The following is a 25,700-nucleotide window of genomic DNA, read 5'->3' on the forward strand; positions in this document are numbered from 1 at the left end:
GGGAACAATGGTAAATGTTGCCCTCTTGTGTGAGAAACAAAGAAAATAAGGAGAGTGGTCAAAAGCACTTTGGCTGCTCATACTTTAAGCCTTGTAGAGGTGGTGGATATGGCTTTTTATATATCTCCGATATTGACAGACATTTTGGGATTAGGGGATTTGGGTAACATACCCATTGAGTGGCACATTGACAATAAATCCCTGTGGGAAAATGTGCACTCTACAAAAAGTGTCAATGAGAAAAGGCTAAGGATAGACATTGCAAGTTTGAAGCAGATGTTGGACAGAGGGGAGATAGCAAAAATTAAATGAGTCGACGGTAGCTATCGATTATCTGACTGTTTAACAAAAAGAGGGGCTAGTTCACAGAAACTTTTGGATATTGTTAATGAAGGGCGCCTGTTTCTGTGACTGTTTTGGTGTTTTCCTTCAAACAAAAATGCAAAAAATAAAAGAGGGGGAAATTGTGTGTGTTTTTGAGTTTCTTGTAATTTTGTTTTCACCAAATTATTTTTTTTCTCCAAAGAAGGGGAGACTGTTAAAGAATGGGTAACAAAACATTCCAAGTAGATGTCTCATTGATCCAATAATTGGCACTGATATGTTCAGAGGCTACAGGTGGCCTTAGGGGGCATGTGATGTGATGATAAAGTTTGGTGCTGAGTGTGTTCAAAGAAAAATAAGGGTGCTTGGGAAAAGGAGCAGAACTCTTGACTCTTTACTCAACAGCAGCCAGAGGCTAACATAAACAACTCTCACCAATGTTTTCTGCCTTGCTGTTTCTTCATTCCACCCAAACTGATTCTACGTCTTAATTGTTAGAATTAAGATCATCTCTCACTGCAGTACTAATGCCCTCTTTAATTAACAGAGCCACACCACCCATTTTCCCCCAGTTTCCTATCCTTCTTGAATGTCATAAACCTTTCCTACATAGATCATGACAACTGGATCCTTCCCCGATCACTACAGGTTTCTTTCAAGCCCTGAGCAGATATCCCGAACCCTGGCACCAGACAGCCAAAACAGCTTTATGGATTTTTGCTTTCAACTGCATGGTACAACATAATTAGAAAATACAAAGAGGTCAGTGAGGGAATTGAGCAAAAGATATAGAATAATAATCACAGCAGAACAACTCTAATTGATAAAAGGGATAAGGGAATTAACTTCCTACAATGTATACACGGTTCCTTTCAAACCCAATATGCCAATGTTTCAACAGGGACCTAGTGATGGGGAATAAACCAGAGCAGATGAGAGAAATAAAAGTAGGGAACATCTAGTCAATAGTGACCATAAGTGGCCGTTGCTAGTTAGGCCAGCATTTATTGCCCATCCCTAGTTGCCCTTCAGAAGGTGGTGGTGAGTTGCTTTCTTGAATCAATGCAGTCCTTAAGGTGTAAGTACACCCACTCTGCTGTTCGGGAGGGAGTTCCAAGATTTTGCCCCAGCGACAGTGAAGGAAAGGCGATATATTTCCACGTCAGAGTGGTGAGTAACTTGGAGGGAAACCTCCAGTTGGTGGGGTTCCCAGGTATCTTCTGCTCTTGACCTTAGTTCTATAATCATAGAATTTACAGTGCAGAAGGAGGCCATTCGGCCCATCGAGTCTGCACCGGCTCTTGGAAAGAGCACCCTACCCAAGATCAACATCTCCACCCTACCCCATAACCCTGTAACCCCACCCAACACTAAGGGCAATTTTGGACACTATGGGCAATTTAGCATGGCCAATCCACCTAACCCGCACATCTTTGGACTGTGGGAGGAAACCGGAGCACCCGGAGGAAACCCACGCACACACGGGGAGGATATGCAGACTCCGCACAGACAGTGACCCAAGCCGGAATGGAACCTGAGACCCTGGAGCTGTGAAGCATTTGTGCTATCCACAATGCTACCGTGCTGCCCCACCTTCTAGATGATAGTGGTCGTGGGTTTGGAAGGTGCTGCCTAAGGAACCTTGGTGAGTTACTGCAGTGCATCTTGAAGATGGTTCACAAGGCTGCCACTGTTCGTCAGTGGTGAATGTTTGTGGAAAGAGGAGGAATCAAGCTGGCTGCTTTGTCCTGGATGGTGTTGAGCTTCTTGAGTGTTGTTGGAGCTGCATTCATCCAGGCAAATGGAGAGTATTCTATTACACCCTGACTAGTGCCTTGTGGATGGTGGACAGGCTTTGGGGGGTCAGGAGGTGAGTTACGCGCCGTGGGATTCCTAGCCTTTGATCTGCCCTGGTAGCCACAGTCTTAATATGGCTAGTCCAGTTCAGTTTCTGATCAATGGTAATCCCTAGGATGTTGACTGTGGTGGATTCAGTGATGGAAATGCCATTGAATGTCATAGGGCGATGGTTAGATCCCCTCTTGTAGGAGGATATTGGCTGGCACTTGTGTGGCACGAATGTAACTTGCCACTTGTCAGCCCAAGCCTGAATATTGTCCAGGTCTTGCTGCATTTGGACATGGACTGCTTCATTATCTGAGGAGTCGCGAATGGTGTTGAACATTGTGCAGTCATCCACAAACATCCCGACTTCTGCCCCTATGATGGAAGGAAGGTCATTGATGAAGCAGCAGAAGATGGTTGCGCCTAGGACACTACCCTGAGGAACTCCTGAAGTGAAGTCCTGGAGCTGAGATGATTGACCGCCAACCACCACAACCATTATCCTTTGTGCATGTATGACTCCAACCAATGGAGAGTTTCCCCCCTGATTCCTATTGACTCCAGTTTAGCTAGGACTCCTTGATGCCATACTCGGTCAAATGCTGTCTTGATGTTAAGGGCAGTCGCTTTCCATAAGACCATAAGACATAGGAGTGGATGCAAGGCCATTCGGCCCATCGAGTCCACTCCACCATTCAATCATGGCTGATTTCAACTCCATTTACCCGCTCTCTCTCCATAGCCCTTAATTCCTCGAGAAATCAAGAATTTATCAACTTCTGTCTTAAAGACACTCAACGTCCCGGCCTCCACCGCTCTCTGTGGCAATGAATTCCACAGACCCACCACTCTCTGGCTGAAGAAATTTCTCCTCATCTCTGTTCTAAAGTGATTCCCTTTTATTCTAAGGCTGTGCCCCCGGGTCCTAGTCTCCCCTGCTAATGGAAACAACTTCCCTACGTCCACACTATCTAAGCCATTCATTATCTTGTAAGTTTCTATTAGATCTCCCCTCAACCTCCTGAACTCCAATGAATATAATCCCAGGATCCTCAGACGTTCATCGTATGTTAGGCCTACCATTCCTGGGATCATCCGTGTGAATCTCCGCTGGACCCGCTCCAGTGCCAGTATGTCCTTCCTGAGATGTGGGGCCCAAAATTGCTCACAGTATTCTAAATGGGGCCTAACTAATGCTTTATAAAGCTTCAGAAGTACATCCCTGCTTTTATATTCCAAGCCTCTTGAGATAAATGACAACATTGCATTTGCTTTCTTAATTACGGACTTAACCTGCAAGTTTACCTTTAGAGAATCTTGGACTAGGACTCCCAAGTCCCTTTGCACTTCAGCATTATGAATTTTGTCACCGTTTAGAAAATAGTCCATGCCTCTATTCTTTTTTCCAAAGTGCAAGACCTCGCACTTGCCCAAGTTGAATTTCATCAGCCATTTCTTGGACCACTCTCCTAAACTGTCTAAATCTTTCTGCAGCCTCCCCACCTCCTCCATACTACCTACCCCTCCACCTATCTTTGTATCATCGGCAAACTTAGCCAGAATGCCCCCAGTCACGTATCTAGATCGTTAATATATAAAGAGAACCGCTGTGGCCCCAACACTGAACCCTGCGGGACACCACTCGTCACCGGTTGCCATTCTTAAAAAGAACCTTTTATCCCAACTCTCTGCCTTCTGCCTGACAGCCAATCGTCAATCCATGTTAGTACCTTGCCTCGAATACCATGGGCCCTTATTTTACTCAGCAGTCTCCCGTGAGGCACCTTATCAAAGACCTTTTGGAAGTCAAGATAGATAACATCCATTGGCTCTCCTTGGTCTAACCTATTTGTTATCTCTTCAAAGAACTCTAACAGGTTTGTCAGGCACGACCTCCCCTTACTAAATCCATGCTGACTTGTCCTAATCCGACCCTGCACTTTCAAGAATTTAGAAATCTCATCCTTAACAATGGATTCTAGAATCTTGCCAACAACCGAGGTTAGGCTAATTGACCTATAATTTTCCATCTTTTTCCTTGTTCCCTTCTTGAACAGCGGGGTTACAACAGCGATTTTCCAATCCTCTGGGACTTTCCCTGACTCCAGTGACTTTTGAAAGATCATACCAACGCCTCCACTATTTCTTCAGCTATCTCCTTTAGAACTCTAGGATGTAGCCCATCTGGGCCCGGAGATTTATCAATTTTTAGACCTCTTAGTTTCTCTAGCACGTTCTCCTTTGGGATGGCTACCATATTCTACTCTGCCCCTGACTCTCCTGAATTGTTGGGATATTACTCATGTCTTCTACTGTGAAGACTGACGCAAAGTACTTATTTAGTTCCTCAGCTATTTCCTGGTCTCCCATCACTAGATTACCAGCGTCATTTTGGAGCGGCCCAATGTCTACTTTTGCCTCCCGTTTGTTTTTAATGTATTTAAAGAAACTTTTACTATCATTCCTAATGTTACTGGCTAGCCTACCTTCATAATTGATCCTCTCTTTCCTATTTCTCGCTTTGTTATCCTCTGTTTGTTTTTGTAGCCTTCCCAATCTTCTGACTTCCCACTACTCTTTGCCACATTATAGGCTTTCTCTTTTGCTTTGATGCATTCCCTAACTTCCTTTGTCAGCCATGGCTGCCTAATCCCCCCTCTGATAACCTTTCTTTTCTTTGGGATGAACCTCTGTACTGTGACCTCAATTACTCCCAGAAACCCCTGCCATTGCTGTCCTACTGTCTTTCCCACGAGGCTCTGCTCCCAGTCGATTTTCGTCAGTTCCTCCCTCATGCCCCTGTAGTTACCTTTATTTAACTGTAACACCTTTACATCTGATTCTACCTTTCTTTCAAATTGGAGATTGAATTCACCTCGTCTCTGGCATTCAGCTCTTTTGTCTATGTTTGAACCAAGGTACAAATGAGGTCAGGAGCTGAGAGACCCTGGCGAAACCCAAACTGAGCATCCGTGAGCAGGTTATTGCTGAGTAAGTGCTGCTTGATAGCACTGTTGATCATAGAATCATAGAATTTACAGTGCAAAAGGAGGCCATTCGGCCCATCGAGTCTGCATCGGCTCCTGGAAAGAGCACCCTACTTAAGCCCACACGTCAACCCAATCCCCGTAACCCAGTAATTCCACCTAACCTAAGGGCAATTTAGCATGGGAGGAAACAGGAGCACCCAGAAGAAACCCACGCAGACACGGGGAGAACATGCAAACTCCGCACAGACAGTGACCCAAGCCAGGAATCGAACCTGGGACCCTGGAGCTGTGAAGCAACTGTGCTAACCATTGTGCTACTGTGCCACCCTATGATGGAAGGATGATTCCTTCCATCACTTAGTGTATTTATAGTTGATAAACTCACTAGATCTGGTTGGAATGAATCCACTGATACTGAGGGAATTAAAAGAGGAAATATTGGCGGCTCTGACCATAATCATTTTAGATAATGGGGTTGTGCCAGAAGATTGGAGAATTGAAAATATTACACCTTTTTTTCAAAAAAGGATAAGCCCAGCAACAATAGGCCAGTCAGTTTAACCTCTTTGGTGGGAAAGCTTTTAGAAGTGATAATCTGAGCAAAGTTAAGTCACCTAGAACAAGTGTGGATTACTTAGGAAAGCGTTGTTAAAGGTAAATCGTGCTTAGCTAATTTGATTGAAATTTTTGATGAGGTATCAGAGAGGGTTGATGAGGGTAATGCAGTTGATATAGTGTACGTAGACTTCCAAAAGGTGTTCGATAAAGTGCCACATACCAGGGGCGTCATTCTCCGACCCCCCCGCCGGGTCGGAAAATGGCCGTAGGCCGCCGTGAATCCCGCCCCCGCCGAAGTCTCCGGTACCGGAGATTGGGCGGGGGCGGGAATCGGGTCGCGCCGGTTGGCGGGACCCCCCGCTGGATTCTCCGGCCCGGATGGGCCGAAGTCCCGCCCAGAAATTGCCTGTCCCGCCGGCATAAATCAAACCTGGTATTTACCGGCGGGACCAGGCGGCGTGGGCGGGCTCCGGGGCGCGGGGCGATCTGACCCGGGGAGTGCCCCCACGGTGGCCTGGCCCGCGATCGGGGCCCACCGATCCGCGGGCGGGCCTGTGCCGTGGGGGCACTCTTTCCCTTCCGCCTCCGCTACGGCCTCCACCATGACGGAGGCGAAAGAGACTCTCCCCACTGCGCATGCGTGGGAAACTGACAGCGGCCGCTGACGCTCCTGCGCATGCGCTGGGAAACTGTCAGCGGCCGCTGGCGCTCCCGCGCATGCGCTGCATTTCCGCCAGCTGGCGGGGCGGAAATCCCTCCGGCGTCGGCCTAGCCCCTCAATGTTGGGGCTAGGCCGCCAAAGATGCGGAGCATTCCGCACCTTTGGGCCGGCGCGATGCCCGTCTGATTGGTGCCGTCTTTGGCGCCAGTCGGCGGACATCGCGCCGTTGGGGGAGAATTTCGCCCCAGGTTTGCCAATGAAGTTGGAGCTTATGAAATAAAAGGGACAGTGACAGCATTGGCTAAGTGACAGGAAACAGTGCAGTGGTGAAATGTTGTTTTTCAGACTTGAGGAAAGTATGGACTGGGGATCAGTAATAGGGCCACTGCTTGTCTTGATATATATTAATGATTTTGGGTGTTTAGGGTGCAATTTCAACATTTTCAGATGACACAACTTGGATAGTGATAGACTTCAAGATAACATAGAAAGACTGGCTGCTTGGGAGGACAAGTCCTAGATTAAATTTAATGCAGAGAAGTGAATGGTATAAAATAAAGTGTATGATTCTAAAGGGATTGCAGAAACGAAGGGATTTGGGGGTAAATATGCATAAGTCAGTGAAGGTGGCCAGGCAGGGCAGCAAGGTGGCACAGTGCTTAGCACTGCTGCCTCACAACGCCGAGGTCCCAGGTTGATCCCGGCTCTGGGTAACTGTCCTTGTGGAGTTTGCACATTCTCCCCGTGTTCACGTGAGTTTCGCCCCCACAGCCTAAAAAGATCTGCAGGCTAGGTGGATTGGCCAGGCTAAATTGCCCCTTAATTGGAAAAAATGAATTGGGTACTCTAAATTTAAAAAAAAAAGGCGGCCAAGCAGTTTGAGAAAGCATATAAAAAGGCATATAGAATCCTGAGTATTATACATAGAGGCATGAATACAAAAAAAAGGAAGTTATGATGAACCTTTATAAAACATAGGGTTGGCCTCAACTGGGGTATTATGCCCAATTTTGGTCACCACACTTTAGGCAGGATGTGAAGCTCTAGAGAGAATGCATAAAAGATATCCCAGAATGGTTTTGAGGATGAGGAATGTCAGTTACATGGATAGATTGGAGAAGTTGGGGCTGTTCTCTTTAGAGAAGGTTGCGAGAAGATTTGATAGAGGTGTTCAAAATCATGAAGGAGGAGACTTCCGGTGAAGGCGGGCGGGAGGCAGCCGTACATTGGAGGGCTCCCGCTCGGGAACAGCATTTTTGGGGTCTAACGCCCGGTCCCAGTGGTAACAGAGGCGGCAAAATCAGGGAGAAGGCACAGTGAAGAAAGATGTCGAGAACAAGTAAAAAAACGGCCGTGATAAAAACAGCTGAAAGTCCGTTGGGGAGTGGAAACGTCACTGCAGGGACGGCAAGAAAAGTGGAGGCTGGGACACCAGGGGAGGCCGCATTGCCCACGGCTGAAGAAATGACTAAGGTGTTGGCCGCGGAACTCGAAAGGCAGTTCACAAAACACATGGAGGCGATGAGGAAGGAGATGGGGGCGGTATTGAAAGTGCTGGTGGAGGAGGCGATTGCCCCGGTGAGGGCGGCGGTATTGAACGCAGTGGCGGAGGTACGGGAGCAAGACGAGGCGCTGAAGGAAGTGGAAGAGACATTGTTACAGCACAGCGATCAACTTACCTCCATGGGGAAGGAGATGGGGAAGCTGATAGAGATCAACGAGGGTCTGCGAGCCAAAATGGATGACTTGGAAAACAGATCCAGACGACAGAATCTGAGGATTGTGGGTCTTCCCGAAGGAGTGGAAGGCCCGAGGCCAACTGACTATTTAGCCACGATGTTGGCGAAGCTATTGGGGGAGGGTGATGATCCATCCCGATATGAACTGGATCAGGCTCATCGGTCGTGGAGGCCTGTACCAAAGGAGAGTGAGCCGCCAAGGGCAGTGACTCTGTTTTCGTAGGTACAGCGTGAAAGGAGAAGGTCCTGTGCTGGGCAAAGCAGAAGCGGGTGGTGCAGTGGAGTGGAGCTGGTATACGTATATATCAGGACTTTACGGTGGAGCTGGCGAGGAGGCGGGCTGCCTTCAGCCGGATGAAGAAGGCGCTGTACATCAGCAAGGTGCAGTGCGGCATAGTATACCCAGCTAAGTTGAGGGTGACCTACAAATCCAAGGACTTTTATTTTGGGAGGGCAGAAACAGCGGAGGAGTTTGCAAAGGCAGAAGGACTGTGTTTGAATTGAGAAGTGGTCATGTACTGATGTAGCCTCATGTAACTATTTTTTCACTGCGGCGGGTGTATGTGCTAAATAAGCCAACGTTGTATGTACTTGGACAAGGGAAGAGAGGGGACTTTCACTTGCAATGATGGTTCTTTGGAGCTTGGGTGTGTATGCGGGGTTTGTGTGCTGAAGGGGATTTCTTGGTTTTCCTGGGGCCTGGCAAGGAGGAAAGAGACCCGGGCGGGGGCCTCCACGTTGGCCGGTTTAAACCGGCCAGTGAACGGGAGTGAGGTGGGGGGACAGGCTGCGGCCATCGGAGCCTGGCAGAATAGGTCCCGGTGAGTCTAGCTGGGGTGGAAAGATGGGGGGAAGAAACGGAGGTTGAGGGGAGGATTTTTCTAAGAGGAAGTGGAGGGGAGGAGCCAGGGAGGGGGAGGGGCTTGCAATGCATGGGTGTCATCTATGGTACTCTTTCAGGGATTGGATGGCTTTGAATGTTAGGGGAGGGGGGGGTGGGAGGGACTCTCTTGGTTAATGGTGACCATAGGCAATTCCTAATTCCTTTCTCTTTTATTTCTCCTTTGTTTGTCCCACCGTGGGAGGGTTTGTTCTATTTGATGTTTATATTGTCAGGTGGGTCGTTGCTTGGGGTGGTGGGAAGATGGGATCGTTGTTGTTGATAAGGAAATTGACTTTGTATTTGTTACCATTTACTGCTTGTGGGTGGGGTGTAATTTCTGGAGAAAAGGTGAAAATGGAGAATTAAAATATTTTACAAAATCATGAAGGATCTAGACAGAGTAGACAGACCGAAAGTTCCCAGTGGTGGAAGGGTTGAGAAGCAGAGGACTCCAGTGTAAGGTGAATTGCCATAGTACTAATGGCAACATGAGGAAAAACATTTTTATGTAGCGAGGATTTGGAATGCACTGCCTGAGAATCTGGTGAAGGCAGATTCAGTTGTGGCTTTCAGAAGGGAATTGAGTTTTTAAAAAAATTTAGAGTAGCCAATTATTTTTCCAATTAAGGGGCAATTTAGCATGGCCAATTCACCTACCCTGCACATATTTTTGGGTTGTGGTGGTGAGACCCACGCAGACACGGGGAGAATGTGATAACTCCACACGGACAGTAATCTGGGGCTGGAATCGCACCCGGCTCCTCGGCGCCGTGAAGCAAGAATGGAATTGAATTAACACCGGAAAAGAGAGGTTTTCAGGGCTGTGGGGAAAGGGCTGGGGAGTGAAGCCAGCTGAGTTATCTTGCACAGAGGTGCTACAGACATGATGAGCAAAATGACCTCCTTCTATGCTGTTATCATTCTACGATTCCATGATTCCAATAATATGTCGCACTCTGGGCAAAGTGCTAAGTAGCTCGGGTTATGTGGAGGCAGCAAGAGGTGGGTGTCAGGCTGGGTTCAGTGGAAGGTGTGTAACGGTGACGTGGATTATGTGAATGTCAGGAATGAGCCCTAAGTGCTAAGGGCTACTACTGGTATGAGTGATGGGATTGCAGTGCATTGAGCAGCATTAAAAGTTGGTGGTATGGCGATGACGTGCAGATTCATTCACTGACTTTACCATTTGTGTGGAATCATTCAAATTCTTCCAGTGCTGCTGTGTGGTACACAGGGCCAGATTGTGGGAATTGATCTCTATGGAAACCTGTTCTCACTCCCTTCAAAGGGCGTTCTCTGAGGGTCTCACAGCTTCCTATGGAAATATGGTCTCCCCCCTTCCTTTCACCTCTATTATATGGGCCTCCAGCACAACATCCATGATCCATACGGCCCTCTCTCTACCCTGGTGATCCATCTTAGAATTCTTTTTATTTCTTTCAAAAACACTTGTCGCTGTCAATTGAGGAGTGGAAAAAGAGGGGAGCCATTCTACCATTTCCCATCTGCCCATAATATAAAACACTAGTGAGGCCCCAGCTGGACTATTGACACTTATTCTGGGCACTACACATTAAGAAGGACATCTAGCCCTAAGAGAAATTGCAGATAAAATTTATTAGAATGGCACCAGGGGTGAAGGACTTTATGTACGTGGGGAGATCAATGAAACTGGTGTTTTTCTCTTTAAAGATAAAGTAAAGAGAAGGTAAAGAAGAGAAGGTTAAGGAAGTATTTGTTGGAGGTGTTCAACGAAGGATTCTGTTGTAAATAAAAAGAAATTGTTTCTCATGGTAGGAGGGTCAATAACCTGAGAACATAGATTTAAGATATTTCACAAAGGAACTAGAGGTGACTTTCGTTTTTACACAGCAAGTTGTTATGATTTGGAATGCACTGCCTGAAAGAGTGTTGGAAGTAGATTCAATAATAACTTTCAAAAGAGATTGAATAAATACTCAAAGGGAAAAAATATACAGGGGAATAGAGAATGTGCAGAAACTGGCACTAATCAGATAGCTCCACCTAGTAGCTGGCACAGCCATGATGAGCTAAATAGTCTCTTGCATTCTATGATTCTAAGATGAGAGGAGTAAATGTTTGGTGGAGGATAGCGACATTAAAGCTGGAGTGAGTGAATGGTTGATCAGATCAGCGGCTGCAGAAGTACTGTGAAATCAGCAGGTTGAAAGTAATTGACTTGGGGAGACTTTCTTGTTTCAATACATAAGAAAGTAATTGAAATTGAACTGGGGAATAAGGGTTCTGAGGGATACAAGAAAGTGACCATCGATGTTCTCGCCTGCCATCAAGGCTATGGAAATAGAGAGACAATGTGAAGAGAAAAGAGGGTGTGCCTGGGGAGGCAGTAGCATAGTGGTTTATCTTTGAAATGGTAATCCAAAGATCCAGGGAAATGCTCTGGGGATCTGGGTCCAAATCCCACCATGGTAGATGGTGGCAGATCGCAGACGGTGAAATTTGAATTTGATAAAAATAAAATCTGGAATTAAACGTCTAATGATGAGCACGAAACCACTGTTGATTGTCGGAAAAAAAACATCTAGTTCACTAATGTCCTTCAGGGAACTTAATCTGTTGTCCTTACCTGGTCTGACCTACATGTGACTCCAGACCCACAGCAATGTGGTTGACTCTTAAATTCCCTCAGCGATGACTTCCGGTTGCGGCTATGCGAAGCTAAGTCGCACATTCGGCAGCTCCCGCAAAAAATGGACTTTTGGGCTCTTTTCAGGGCCCCCAACGGAATTCTTTCGACGTTTCCCGCTGTGGAAAGGAGAATAGAATAGTTCCCCGACAGTACATGGCTTTTACCAGGAGCGGGGCGACTAAAAAAGTAGTGGTGGACCCGAAGAAGGTGCGAGGGAAGAAGAACAAAATGGCGGCGGGCAGGGACCAGGCAGCGTGGATGCAGTGGGCGCAGGAGCAACAGGAGGTTATCCAGCGCTGCTTTAGAGAGATTAAAGCGGACCTGCTTGAGCCGATGAAGGCTTCTATCGATAAGCTGCTGGAGACACAGGCGGCCCAGGGGGTGGCGATCCGCGAAGCCCGACAAAAGATCTCCGACAACGAGGACGAGATATTAGACCTGGCGGTAAAGGTGGAAGCGCACGAGGCGCTCCACAAGAAATGGCAAGAGCGGTTCGAGGAGATGGATGTGGTCATGCTCCAGGAGACACACCTGAAGGTGGCAGACCAGGTAAGATTGAGGAAAGGGTGGGTAGGTCAGGTGTTTCATTCGGGGCTGGATGCCAAAAATCGAGGGGTGGCGATCTTGGTGGGAAAGAAGATGTCGTTCGAGGCGTCGAGCATTGTGGCAGATAATGGCGGTAGGTACATAATGGTAAGTGGTAAGCTGCAGTGAGAGAAGGTGGTACTGGTCAATGTGTATGCCCCGAACTGGGACGATGCGGGTTTTATGCGGCGCATGTTGGGTCGGATCCCAGATATGGAAGTGGGGGGCCTGATAATGGGGGGAGACTTTAACACGGTGTTGGATCCGGCACTGGATCGCTCCAGGTCTAGGACGGGTAGGAAGCCGGCGGCGGCTAAGGTGCTGAGGGGGTTTATGGACCAGATGGGAGGGGTGGACCCTTGGAGATTTGCATAGCCGGGGGCTAGGGTATTTTCATTCTTCTCACATGTCCATAAGGCTTATTCCCGGATCGACTTTTTAAATTTTGAGCAGGGCGCTGATAGCGAGAGTAGAGGATACTGAGTACTCAGCGATAGCCATTTCGGAAAACGCATTGGGTGGACTTAGAGCTGGGGGAAGAGAGGGACCAGCGCCCGTTGTGGTGTTTGGAGGTGGGGCTCTTGGCGGACGAGGAGGCGAGTGAGCGGGTCCGAGGAAGCATCGAGAGGTGCCTGGAGTCCAACGATAATGGGGAGGTCCGAGTGGGGATGGTATGGGAGGCGCTGAAGGCAGTGGTTAGGGGAGAGCTGATCTCCATTAGGGCCCACACGGAGAGGAGGGAGCAGAGGGAGAGGCTGGTGGGGGAGATGGTGAAGGTAGACAGGAGGTATGTGGAGATGCCTGAGGAAGGACTGTTGGGGAAGAGGCGCAGCCTCCAGGCCGAATTCGACCTGGTGACCACCAGGAAGGCGGAGGTGCAGTGGAGGAAGGCCCAGGGGGCGATTTATGAGTATGGGGAAAAGGCAAGCCGGATGCTGGCGCATCAGCTTCGTAAGTGGGACGCAGCTAGGGAGATCGGGGGAGTTAAGGACAGGGGAGGGTGTGTGGTGCGGAGTGTGGATGGCATCAATGGGGTCTTCAGGGACTTTTATGAGGAATTGTATCGGTCCCAGCCCCCACTGGAGGAGGGAGGGATGGGCCGCTTTCTGGACCAATTGAGGTTTCCGAAGGTGGAGGAGGGACTGGTGGCAGGATTTGGGGCCCCAATTGGGCTGGAGGAGCTGACCAAAGGAATAGGGAGCATGCAGGCGGGGAAGGCACAGGGGCCGGACGGTTTCCCGGTCGAATTCTATAAAAAATATATGGACCTGTTGGGCCCGTTGCTAGTTAGGACCTTTAATGGTGCAAGGGAGGGGGGGGGCTTTGCCCCCGACGATGTCCCGGGCAATGATCTCCTTGATCTTGAAGCGGGACAAGGATCCCCTGCAGTGTGCGTCTTACAGGCCGATTTTGTTGCTAAACATAGATGCCAAGGTGCTGGCGAAGGTCTTAGCCACGAGGATTGAGGATTGTGTGCCGCAGATCATCCTTGAAGACCAAACGAGGTTCGTGAAGGGGAGGCAGTTGGAACGCGAATGTGCGGAGGCTTCTGAACGTTATCATGATGCCGGCGAGGGAGGGGGAGGCGGAGATTGTGGTGGCGATGGACGCTGAGAAAGCCTTCGATAGGGTAGAGTGGGGGTACCTGTGGGAGGTGCTGAAGAGGTTTTGGTTTGGGGAGGGGTTTGTCAGGTGGGTCAGGCTGTTGTATGAGGTCCCGATGGCGAGTGTGGCCACAAACAGGAGGAGGTCTGAGTACTTTCGGTTGCACCGAGGGACGAGGCAGGGGTGTCCCCTGTCCCCCCTGCTCTTCGCACTGGCGATTGAACCCCTGGCTATGGCACTGAGGGAGTCTAGGAACTGGAGGGGGTTGGTGCAGGGTGGGGAGGAGCATAGGGTGTCGCTCTATGCGGACGACTTGCTGTTATATGTGGCGGACCCGGTGGGGGGAATGCCAGAGCGAATGAGGATCCTTAGGGAATTCGGGGATTTCTCGGGGTATAAGCTCAACATGGGAAGAGCGAGCTGTTCGTGGTTCACCCAGGGGACCAGGAGAGGGGGATTGACGAGCTCCCACTAAAAAGGGCAGAGAGGAGCTTCAGGTATTTGGGGGTCCAGGTGGCCAGGAGCTGGGGGGCCCTGCATAGGCTTAATTTCACAAGGCTGGTGGAGCAAATGGGAGGAGGAGTTCAAGAGGTGGGACGCGTTGCCGCTGTCCTTGGCGGGTAGGGTGCAGTCAGTCAAAATGACGGTGCTCCCAAGGTTTTTGTTCCTATTCTAGTGCCTCCCCGTGTTTTTCCCAAAGGCCTTTTTTAGGCGGGTTAACAGGAGCATAATGGTGTTTGTGTGGGCGTGAGGAACTCCGAGGGTGAGAAGGGTGTTCCTGGAGCGGGGTAGAGATTGGGGGGGGGGGGGGGGGCTGGCGCAGCCCAACCTCTGTGGGTAGTACTGGGCCGCCAATGCGACGATGGTGCGCAGGTGGGTGATGGAAGGGGAGGGGGCTGCATGGAAGAGGCTGGAGACGGCGTCCTGTGTGGGTATGAGTCTGGGGGCGCTGGCAACGGCGCCGCTGCCGCTCCCTCCAAGGAGGTATACCACGAGCCTGGTAGTGTCAGCTGCCCTCAAAATCTGGGGACAGTGGAGGTGGCACAGGGGGGAAGTTGGGGCCTCAGTGTGGACCCCAATACGGGGGAACCACCGGTCCGTCCCAGGGAGGACAGATGGAGGGTTTTCGGGGTGGCACAGGGCAGGGATACGAAGGTTGGGAGACCTGTTTGTGGACGGGAAGTTCGCGAGCCTGGCTGAGTTGGAGGAGAAGTATGGGCTCCCCCCAGGGAACACCTTCAGGTACTTACAGGTAAGGACATTTGCCAGGCGGCAGGTGGTGGAATTCCCGCAGCTGCTGCCACGCACAGTACAGGACAGGGTGCTCTCCGGGGGGGGGGGGGGGGGGGGGGGGGGAGAGTGGGGAAGATCTCAGAAACTTACCAGGTGATGCAGGAGGAGGAGGAGGCCTCGGTGGTGGAGGTGAAAGGTAAGTGGGAGGAGGAGTTGGGAAAGGAGATTGAGGAAGGGATGTGGGCAGATGCCCTAGGGAGGGTGAACTCTTCATCTTCGTGCGCGAGGCTCAGCCTCATACAGTTTAAGGTGCCGCACAGGGCACACATGACCGGGACAAGGATGAGTCGGTTTTTTGGGGGTGAGGAGAGGTGTGTTAGGTGCTCAGGGAGCCCAGCAAACCATATGTTCTGGGCATGCCCAGCGCTGGAGGAATTTTGGAAGGGCGTAGCGAGGACGGTGTAGAGGGTGGTAGGATCCAGGGTCAAACTGGGCTAGGGGCTTGCAATATTTGGGGTGGCAGAGGAGCCGGGAGTGCAGGAGGTGAAAGAGGCCGGTATTCTGGCCTTTGCGTCCCTGGTAGCCCGACGGAGGATTCTTCTTCAGTGGAAGGACGCGAGGCCCCCAAGCGTGGAATCCTGGGGGTTAGTAAGTTGGAGAGGGTGAAATTCGCCTTGAGAGGGTCGGTACAAGTGTTCTTCAGGCAGTGGCAACCGTTCTTAGACTTCCTGGCAGAACGGTAGACATTGGTCAATGGCAGCAGCAACTCAGGGAGGGGGGGGGGGCGGTGGTTTACTTTATTTATGTTTATTTACACTGGGGGATCTGAGGGGGTCTATATATTTGCTATGTTGGCTTTGTGTTAAGTTGGGGTGTCAATTTATTATTTATGTACAGGGGGGAGGGGGTATGGAGGGTTGTTTTTTGACTGTTTTGTATTTAACCTTGTTTGGTTCCTTTTTCATTTTGTTATTGATATTCTGTGAAAACCTTAATAAAATTTTATTTTTATTTTTTTAAATTCCCTCAGCGATGGACAATAAATGCTGGCTCAGCCAGCGATGCCTGCAACCCATCGACGAATTACAAAAAATATGGGCTAGAGAGTGGGAGGAGGTTCTTGTGGAGCATAAACACTGGCATAGAGCAGATGGGCCAAATGGCCTGTTTTTTTGTGCCATATTCTATTTGGTTCTTTGACTATTTTCATAAACGTTTACAGCGTTTGTCAGTATTTTGCCCACATGTTTTTCTCTATGCACAATAAAAAGTGCAAGCATGCATGAGAGTTTTTGCAGAACTAGTGTGGATGCAAAATGGTAATGCTAACTATTAATATTATCTGCATGTAGTTTTCATTTGTTTTTCTCTATATGGCTTGAACAAGTCACAGAGGTTGACCTCTTTAACCACCCGTGACAAAAATGTTTGTTTTCTTCAAGTTGTTCTGGTTCCAGATTTCGGTAGCTGTGGGCCATTGGAATTGTTAAAGCATCTTCCACCCTGATGGATGTTCCCATTAAACATTGTATACAATTTAAAACACATTAAAAGTTATTTCATCATTGCACTTAATATGTACAAGGCAGTTCTAAGCTAAGAGAAGGGTAGCAATTGTGCAGATGTTTGTTATGTTTCACTATTCCCCTGGGCCAACTTATGTCTTGCAGGCTAAAAATGATTTAAGGTGGGGATTCTTTAATTCACAGTTGTCAGGAAACAAACTTTTGAAAACAAGACACTTTTGATTTCAGAGCTAGAAATACGAGAGCAGCTCACAGAGGATTAATGGTTGCTGAGTTTTTTGGCCCCATGTCCTGAATATGTGTGCGATATTTAGATGAGGTATTAAGCTTTCGAAGTCTTGTTGCACTCTTAACAATAGAATAAGGGTGGCCCAATAGCTCAAGCAGTTATATGTTTGACTCACAACTGAAAGGTTGTCAGCCCAATTCTTGGGACTGGCTGTCATTCTCACTGATCTGTCTCAGAGTCTTCAGATTGCTGGCTTGAGCCCACGACAGCAGTGAAATGTTCTATTTGAGGAGAAGGGAAAAGGGATGTTGTTCAGTTTGTCACACTTCAATTGCATCTCCAGCAAGCTGGTCATAAGCAGCACTGATGAGGATTATGATTAAATCTCTGAACATTTGTACACACCAAGTTTGAGCAAAATGAGAACATGCAGGCCAAAAAGTGGGGGGGGGTGCGAGGAGATAAAAGAGCAGTTATGCTAAATATGCTAAATGTTCAAAGTGCATTTGAAATATTCTGGGTAATGCAGTCAAAAGGTCAGCAGGACAGGAAACCAACATTCTATTTGCAGAAAAGTTACTAATTAAACAAAGTGAAATTTGAAAATACTGCGCTTTTAAACAATCTGTGGCAATCCCATGATATATAACAATAGGACGGTATAAAGCAACCACCAGAGCAGGCACTCTGATTGGAGGATTTAATCTATATTTTATACCTCAACCAAGCAGGCTGCAGCTGGCGTAAACCCACTGTTTACTACGATTTAATTATCTATATATTCTTAAAAGTGTCAACTGTGACACAATCGGGTTCAAAAGTGGAAAGTTGAACCCCATGAATAGGTGGGTTTTGATCGGGTGGGATGTTAAATGTGGGGATAACTTGGAGCAGGTGGAAACAAAATTAGATGAGCAGGATCTCCTGCATTTCCCCACTCGAATAAGCAGTGGCCAGCAGGGAGGATCTTCCAATAGGTGACCAATAGCAGGGAAACCCATTCCCAGGAACGCCTGTGGCCACAATCGAACCTCTTTGAGCTTTGTGACTCCCTGATACTGACATTTTGATCAACCTCTGGTGTCCCTCGAATTCCCGCCGACTGGTTGACGCCTAAGTGTTGCTGGGCTCCAGGCACAGGGTGGTCTTGTGTGACTATGGGCCTTTGATTCAGGGCTTAATTACGTTGATTACCTTCCTACCCACCCCTGTTGAGCAGCTCATTCCTGGGAAACCCGCTGGAGGCAGCACCACTTATTGTAGTCATTCCGCCGGGAGGTTCCGTTGCTTTTCCACCTTGCCTCGAAAGGACCGGGTAGATACCAGCTGATATCATCAAGAGAAAGTACATATTTCAACTGGCTACTTTGCATGATCGCAAACTGCTGTTTTACAAATAGTGTGGGATATTTTCAGCATGAAAATAAGTGAGAAACAAGAAACATAAATATAGCTTGCCACACATCCCTAACTTTAGTGAGAAACAGTATTAATAAATTACACAACAGCTTTAGCATAGTAAAACATCCTAAGACACATTAAAAGAGCACTATCAAGAAAAATGTGACAATAAGCCACATAAGGAGATATGGGCATAACTTCTGATGAAGTGTCAATTGAGTTGGATTGCCCCACCACTCGAAAGTGCTTACCTGGAAATCCATGTGATCCTATTTTGCTCAAGCCTCCGACTCACACCAGGTGAAATCTGTTAAGTGCAGCTCGCTCGCTGGGCCCACCATCAACGACAAATTAACGCAGGTAAGTAAGCCATGGCCCCTATTTTGTAAGAAGTCTTACAACACCAGGTTAAAGTCCAACAGGTTTGTTTCAAATCACTAGCTTTCCGAGCGCAGCTCCTTCATCAGGTGAGTCTATTTTGTGACATTAGCTGCCGTAAACCAGAAGGTAAGTATATAAGTGTGGTAGTCTGTGTAGAGGTATTGCGGTACCTGGTAATGCTGGAACACCATTGGTAGATGTTGTATGCTTACTATTGGTCAAGCTGTATGGTAGCTCCGCCCTGATAGGCGGGGTATAAGATCCCATGCCGCCCCAGCCGCCTTTGTTCTGTACCTGAGCTGCTGGGGGAAACATCTAGCTTATTAAAGCCTTCAGTTGGACTACAACCTCGCTTTAGTGGTCATTGATCGTGCATCAATTTAATAAGCTAGATTTAAAAGGATGGAGCTCCGAATCAAGACGGAGTGTCTGCAACTCAGTCCCCATGCGGCAAACTCAGCGGCAATCTTCAAGCACTGGCTGGTGTGTTTTAAAGGATATCCCGGAACGACCGAAAACACACCCACGGGAGAGCAGAAAATGCAAGTCCTGCACTCGAGGGTGAGCCCGGAAATTTACACCCTCATTGAGGACGCGGAAGACTTCGATGCGGCAATAGAGCTGCTAACAGGACATTATATCCGCCCAGTAAACCAGGTCTACGCCCGACAACTGCTAGCAACGAGGCGACAAATCCCTGGGGAATTGCGGGAAGAATTTTACCGTGCACTCCTGGTGTTGGGGAGAAACTGCAGCTGCCCACAAGTTTCGGCGAGCGACCACACAGAACTCTTGATCCGGGATGCTTTCGTGGCAGGTATGCTGTCCTCCCAGATCGGCCAGTGATTGCTGGAAAAAGACACCCTCGGCCTCAAGGAGGCATAGGCCCTTGCCGGCTCCCTGGACGTGGCCTCCAGAAACGCCCGCGCTTACATTCCTGACCATGCGGCAGCCCCCTGGGCAGCGTGGAACCCCTCCGCAGCCGACCCAGAGACATCCCCCACCCCCCCACAAGCTTGTGCTGCAAGGCGGCCTGGCAACCCCGGGGGGCCCCGCAGCTACGTTTGCGAGCAGGCCAAGCACCTTCGCCAGCGCTGCCCGGCCCGCGCATCCACCTGCAAGTGATGCGGTAAAAAGGGCCATATTGTGGTGGTATTCCAGGCCCATGCGGTCGCCGCGGTCTCCGGCGGCGAATGCGGATCGCCGCCACAAACCTCTCCACAGTCCCCGTGCGGCCAGTGGGTGCCGCCATCTTCCTACTCCAAGGCCACGTGCGGCCCCCGGGCACCGCCATCTTGTCGCCACGTTAGATGGATGGGTGCCGCCATTTTGTGCACCCCCAGCCATGTGCGACCAATGAGAGCCGCCATCTTGGATGGACTCCTAGGACCCCAGCTCGGCTGACCACACACCGCCCGAAGAGAACACTCAACTGCTGCGATTAGCCTCGGTGACTCTGGATCAGTCCCGGCCTCGAACACTCTCAACTGCTACAACGATTGTACTTATCAACGGGCACGGGGCGCTGTTCTCTCCTCGTCCACCCCGTTAATCAAAAAATCTCCCTGGCCTCCGGCTCCCACTCAGTAAAGATAAAGGGGTTTATGTAGCAAACCTCACAGTCCAGGGAAGGGAGTTTAAAAATTACCGGCTCTACGTCCTTCCCCACCTCTGCACGGCCACACTCCTAGGTTTAGACTTCCAGTGTAATCTCCAAAGTCTAACTTTCAAATTCGGTGGCCCTATACCCCCCCCCCCCTCACTGTCCACGGCCTCGCGACCCTCAAGGTCAATCCGCCTTCACACTTTGCGAACCTCACCCCGAATTGCAAACCCGTCGCCACCAGGAGCAGACGGTACAGTGCCCAGGATCGGATCTTTATTAGGTCAGAGGTCCAAAGGCTACTGAGGGAAGGAGTCATTGAAGCTAGCAACAGTCCCTGGAGAGCTCAAGTAGTGGTGGTAAAGACCGGGGAGAAGCATAGGATGGTCATCGACTACAGTCAGACCATCAACAGGTTTACGCAGCTGGACGCGTACCCTCTCCCCCGCATATCCGACCTGGTAAACAGGATCGCGCATTACAAGGTCTTAAGTCAGCCTACCACCAGCTCCCCATCTGCACTAGTGACCGCAAATACACTGCCTTCGAGGCAGATGGGCGGCTCTATCACTTCTTAAGGGTTCACTTCGGTGTCACCAACGGGGTCTCGGTCTTCCAGCGTGAGATGGACCGAATGGTTGACCGGTACGGTTTACGGGCAACATTCCCGTATCTCGATAATGTCACCATCTGCGGCCACGACCAGCAGGACCACGACACCAACCTCCGAAAATTCCTCCAGACCGCAAAGATCCATAACCTTACATACAACAAGGATAAATGCGTGTTTAGCACCGACCGCCTAGCCATCCTCGGCTACGTAGTGCGAAATGGAGTTATAGGCCCCGACCCTGAACACATGCGCCCCCTTATGGAGTTCCCCCTCCCTCACTGCTCCAAGGCCCTGAAAGGCTGCCTAGGGTTTTTCAGTTACTACGCCCAGTGGGTCCCCAACTATGCGGACAAGGCCCGTCCCCTGATCCAATCCACAGCTTTTCCCCTGTCGATAGAGACCCGCCAGGCCTTCAGCCGCATCAAAATGGACATTGCAAAGGCCACGATGCACGCCATCGACGAGTCCCTCCCCTTCCAGGTCGAGAGCGACGCGTCTGACGTAGCTCTGGCGGCCACCTTCAACCAAGCGGGCAGACCCGTGGCCTTCTTCTCACGTACCCTCCATGTCTCCGAAATCCACCACTCCTCAGTCGAAAAGGAGGCCCAGGCCATAGTAGAAGCTGTGCGACATTGGAGGCATTACCTTGCCGGCAGGAGATTCACTCTCCTCACTGACCAACAGTCGGTTGCTTTCATGTTCGATAATGCACAGCGGGGCAAGATAAAAAACGATAAGATCTTGCGATGGAGGATCGAACTCTCCACCTACAACTACGAGATCTTGTATCGCCCCGGGAAGCTAAACGAGCCTCCTGATGCCCTATCCCGCGGCACATGTGCCACCGCACAAGTGGACCGCCTCCGAGCCCTCCACGAGGACCTCTGCCACCCGGGGGTCACTCGCCTTTTCCACTTTATCAAGACCCGCAACCTGCTCTACTCCATCGAGGAGGTCAGGACAGCCACCAGGGACTGCCAAATCTGCGCGGAGTGCAAACCGCACTTCTACCGGCCAGAGAGAGCGCACCTGATAAAGGCTTCCCGTCCCTTTGAATGCCTCAGCATGGACTTCAAAGGCCCTCTCCCCTCCACCGACCGCAACACGTACTTCCTGAACATGATTGACAAGTACTCCCGGTTCCCATTCGCCATCCCCTGCCCCGACATGACCGCAACCACCGTCATCAAGGCCCTCCATCGCATCTTTGCACTGTTCGGGTTCCCCGCTTACATACATAGTGATAGGGAGTCCTCCTTTATGAGCGACGAACTGCGTCAATTCCTACTCAGCAAGGGCATCACCTTGAGCAGGACGACCAGTTACAATCCCCGGGGTAATAGACAGGTAGAGAGAGAGAACGGAACGGTCTGGAAGACCGTCCTACTGGCCCTACGGTCCAGGAATCTCCCGGTCTCCCGCTGGCACGAGGTCCTCCCGGATGCCCTCCACTCCATCCGGTCACTGCTTTGTACCACAACCAACCAGACACCTCACGAACGGCTCCTTGTCTTCCCCAGGAAGTCCTCCTCTGGGACCTCGCTCCCGACCTGGGTGGCAGCTCCCGGACCCATCCTGCTCCGAAAACACGCGCGGGCGCACAAGTCGGACCCGTTGGTCGAGAGGGTCCATCTTCTCCACGCTAACCCCCAGTACCCCGACGGCTGACAAGATACGGTCTCCCTAGGAGACCTGGAGCCCCACGCACACCCCAGCCATCAGTCCCACCCTCCCTTCCACCAGGGCACCTTACAGGAGGATTGGTCCTTCCGCCGGCCCCGTCTAGGCCCCCCCACCCACCGACGCACCCCGCAGGCGCTCCCTTCCCAGGTCAACCGTTTTCCCCACCAGCGCCATCTAGGGGTGTCGAAGCTGCCACAGAGATTGAGGCCACACTCCCGGAGTCACAGACGCCCGAGCCTCCACCGGAGTCACCACCGAAGCTCCGATGATCTCAGAGGACGACCAGGGCCCCCGATCGACTGATTGCTTCATTTTAAATTGTAAATTTAAATCATAAATTGTAAATAGCTAATAGAATTGTAAATAGTTACAAAACGCTGTACGGAGGTATTACAGTACCTCCATAACTAATTCTACCGCGTTACCATGTTTGTAGTATCAGGCCACCACCCCCGCCGGACTTTTTTAACGGGGTGAATGTGGCAGTCTGTGTAGAGGTATTACGGTACCTGGTAATGCTGGAACACCATTGGTAGATGTTGTATGCTTACTATTGGTCAAGCTGTATGGTAGCTCCGCCCTGCTAGGGGGGTATAAGAACCCGTGCCGCCCCAGCAGCCCTCATTCTGTACCTGAGCTGCTGGGGGAAACATCTAGCTTATTAAAGCCTTCAGTTGGACTACAACCTCACTTCTGTGGTCATTGATTGTGCATCATGACGATATCTTTAAAAAAAAATGTTTTAACATTTTTCCAATTAAGAGGCAATTTAGCATGGCCAATCCACCTACCTTGCATATTTTTGGGTTTGTGGGGGTGAGACCCATGCAGACACGGGCAGAATGTGCAAACTCCACACAGACAATTACCCAGGGCCAGGATCGGACCCGAGTCCTTGGAGCGTGAGGCAGCAGTGCTAACCACCGTGCCGCCTGGGGAGTCGGGCCTGGCCGAGGTGATGGGGGGAGGGAGGGGAGTTGGGTTGGGGAGGGGCAGGGGCAAAGTATGATGTTTGCTTAATTGATTGATTGATTATTTATTGTCATATGTACCGAAGTACAGTGAAAAGTATTTTCTGCGGCTAAGGCAACGTACACAGTATGTACATGGTAGACAGAAAGAATAATCAAGAGAGTACATTGACAAATGGTACATCAACAAACAGTGGTTGACAGACCATCAGCTAACTACAATAAATTGAGATTGTGACTGCTATGCATTGCCTCTAAGATGGATGTACTGGAAAGGCTGGCAATGATTAGAGTGGATAAGTCACTTGGTCTGGACGACTTGTATTAAGTTTTCTGCCAAAAGCAGCTCCAACCCCCAGTGCCACAACCTCCACCATGGGTAGAGCAAGGAGGCCGATGCCAAATCCATCCGGCACAGGGATCAAAACCCATGTGCTGGACGATTATTCATGCAAAACTGGCCCATGTCCAGGGCGGCCTGAGTTAGATCAAACATTGGGCAATGTGGGAGCCGCCTCTTGTTTGAATAAACTTAGAAGCACTGGAAAGGAGCATCTCAAAGTCCCTGTTTGCACTGGCGGTTTGAGCTGGCAGTATGTGGCTGAGGGGCTTGAGCCGCGGTATTCTGACAGAGCTGAACCGAGCTGTGACCAGTAAAGCGGGACACACCATGCAGGGGAATCGGCAGCTGGCGAGGGTGTATGTGACTCGCAGGATACCCCGGGAAGCTCTGCGGCTGCTCCAGGACTCGGGCATGTGAGTAAGGAGCAGGGGACAGATGAAAGGGTCAGTGTCTTCCTTAAGGCAGCATTCTCGTTGCAGGGGGATATGTCAAAGCCACCTACCGTTGAGACCTTTTAAATTGCACTTGCAGAGACTAACCCGTCAGTTGTCAAGACTTACAGCTACTTTATTTAAACTATGAAACTTGAAGTTGAAATTGCAAGGAACCCTGAGTACTGAGTGTGGATCAGTGGGACAAGGGACTGGAATCAGTTCCAGTGATCCAAATCAGAAAACAAAAATAATCCGGAGATCGTGAGGGACAGAATGTCAAAACAATCCTGTCCACAGGGTCTTTAACACTTAAGTTATTTAATTGCTCTTCATGAAGGGGATTGGCAGGATTTCTTTAAAATGTTGTTTTGTTCCTCTGGGCTCGGTCCCTATGCAAGAACCTTTGTTCCCCCTCCTGTCTCCTTCCTATCTCAACATTGTGACTTCTCATTACAATTCCAATGGTACAAGTACCGGATGTGGTGCAGTCAATTCAAAAGAGAAATTGCAAATGCTGGACATACACAACAAGCCAGTTAGCATCTGAAGGGAAAATGATGTTTAGGGCCACTGTCTCTGGTGGTAACTCATTCAACCTTAACAGGAATATGTTGGCAGAACAAAGGGGCATTATCGCTGAGCCCAGTCATGGAGGGGAATGGTCACAGTTTAGAATTGTTGAACTCGTGTTGAGGCCTGAGCACTGTAATGTGCCTAATCCGAAGATTAGGTGCTGCTCCTCCAGCTTGCGTTGGGCTTTACTGGAGCATTACAGCAGGCCAAGGCTGGACATGTGGGCATGACAGCAAGATGCTGAGTTGAAATGGCACGGAACAGGAAGGTTGGGGTCATGCTTGCGGACTGAGCAAGGGAGTTTCTCAAAGCGGTTCCCTGGATTGTGTTTTAACTGCAAAGTATTTGGTTATCTCTGTCCATATAGCAATCAGTCCCACTCCCAGACTGACACTTAGTCTACTTTATCAATTGCTGCACCTCAGTTGCTGTATAGCGACAACCCCAAATAATCATTTTGGAAAACAGGAGTAATTTCAAAGGAACAACCAGGGGAAATTAGTTACCCCAATTCGAGGCCCCCTCACTTCCAATTTTAAATTTCCCTTTTTCCTTATTTTTAAACAAATTGCTTAATTTCCACAAAACGTCCCCATAGGAAATCATCAACTTGCATCATAAAGATGCTGGAGAGTTTCTCTTTGTGCTGCCAGTAGAACATTCCTGGATCTGCTTTTAGTTGAGTACAGCCTACTTTCAGTAAGTCAGAGTGTTCTTTCCAAGAGCCGGTGCAGACTCGATGAGTTGAGTGGCCTCCTTCTACCATGTAGATTCTATGATCCCTCCATTGACTGGATGATTCTGGTATGTACGTCACTTGGGTACCTAGTCTAAGCAGGATGGGACTGG

General features: G+C 49.7%; 1 protein-coding gene across 5 annotated transcripts in view; it reads left to right on the forward strand.

Moving 5' to 3' along the window:
- Window positions 1-25,700, forward strand: part of LOC140429688 (glyoxylate reductase/hydroxypyruvate reductase-like) — a 152,399-nt gene that overhangs the window by 30,305 nt on the left and 96,394 nt on the right. The window contains exon 1 of one of the 5 annotated variants that reach the window (XM_072516993.1): window positions 24,035-24,257. The exons of 1 other annotated variant lie outside the window; for it this stretch is intronic. In XM_072516993.1, the coding sequence (XP_072373094.1) occupies window positions 24,097-24,257 (161 nt within the window). In that variant the 5' untranslated portion in view covers window positions 24,035-24,096. Of the gene's footprint in view, window positions 1-24,034; window positions 24,258-25,700 lie in introns of those variants that run through there. 3 more of the 5 variants (XM_072516990.1, XM_072516994.1, XM_072516992.1) reach the window with 3 other exon arrangements.

Source organism: Scyliorhinus torazame, chromosome 9, assembly GCF_047496885.1.
Source record: "Scyliorhinus torazame isolate Kashiwa2021f chromosome 9, sScyTor2.1, whole genome shotgun sequence".
In the NCBI taxonomy this organism is placed as follows: domain Eukaryota; kingdom Metazoa; phylum Chordata; class Chondrichthyes; order Carcharhiniformes; family Scyliorhinidae; genus Scyliorhinus; species Scyliorhinus torazame.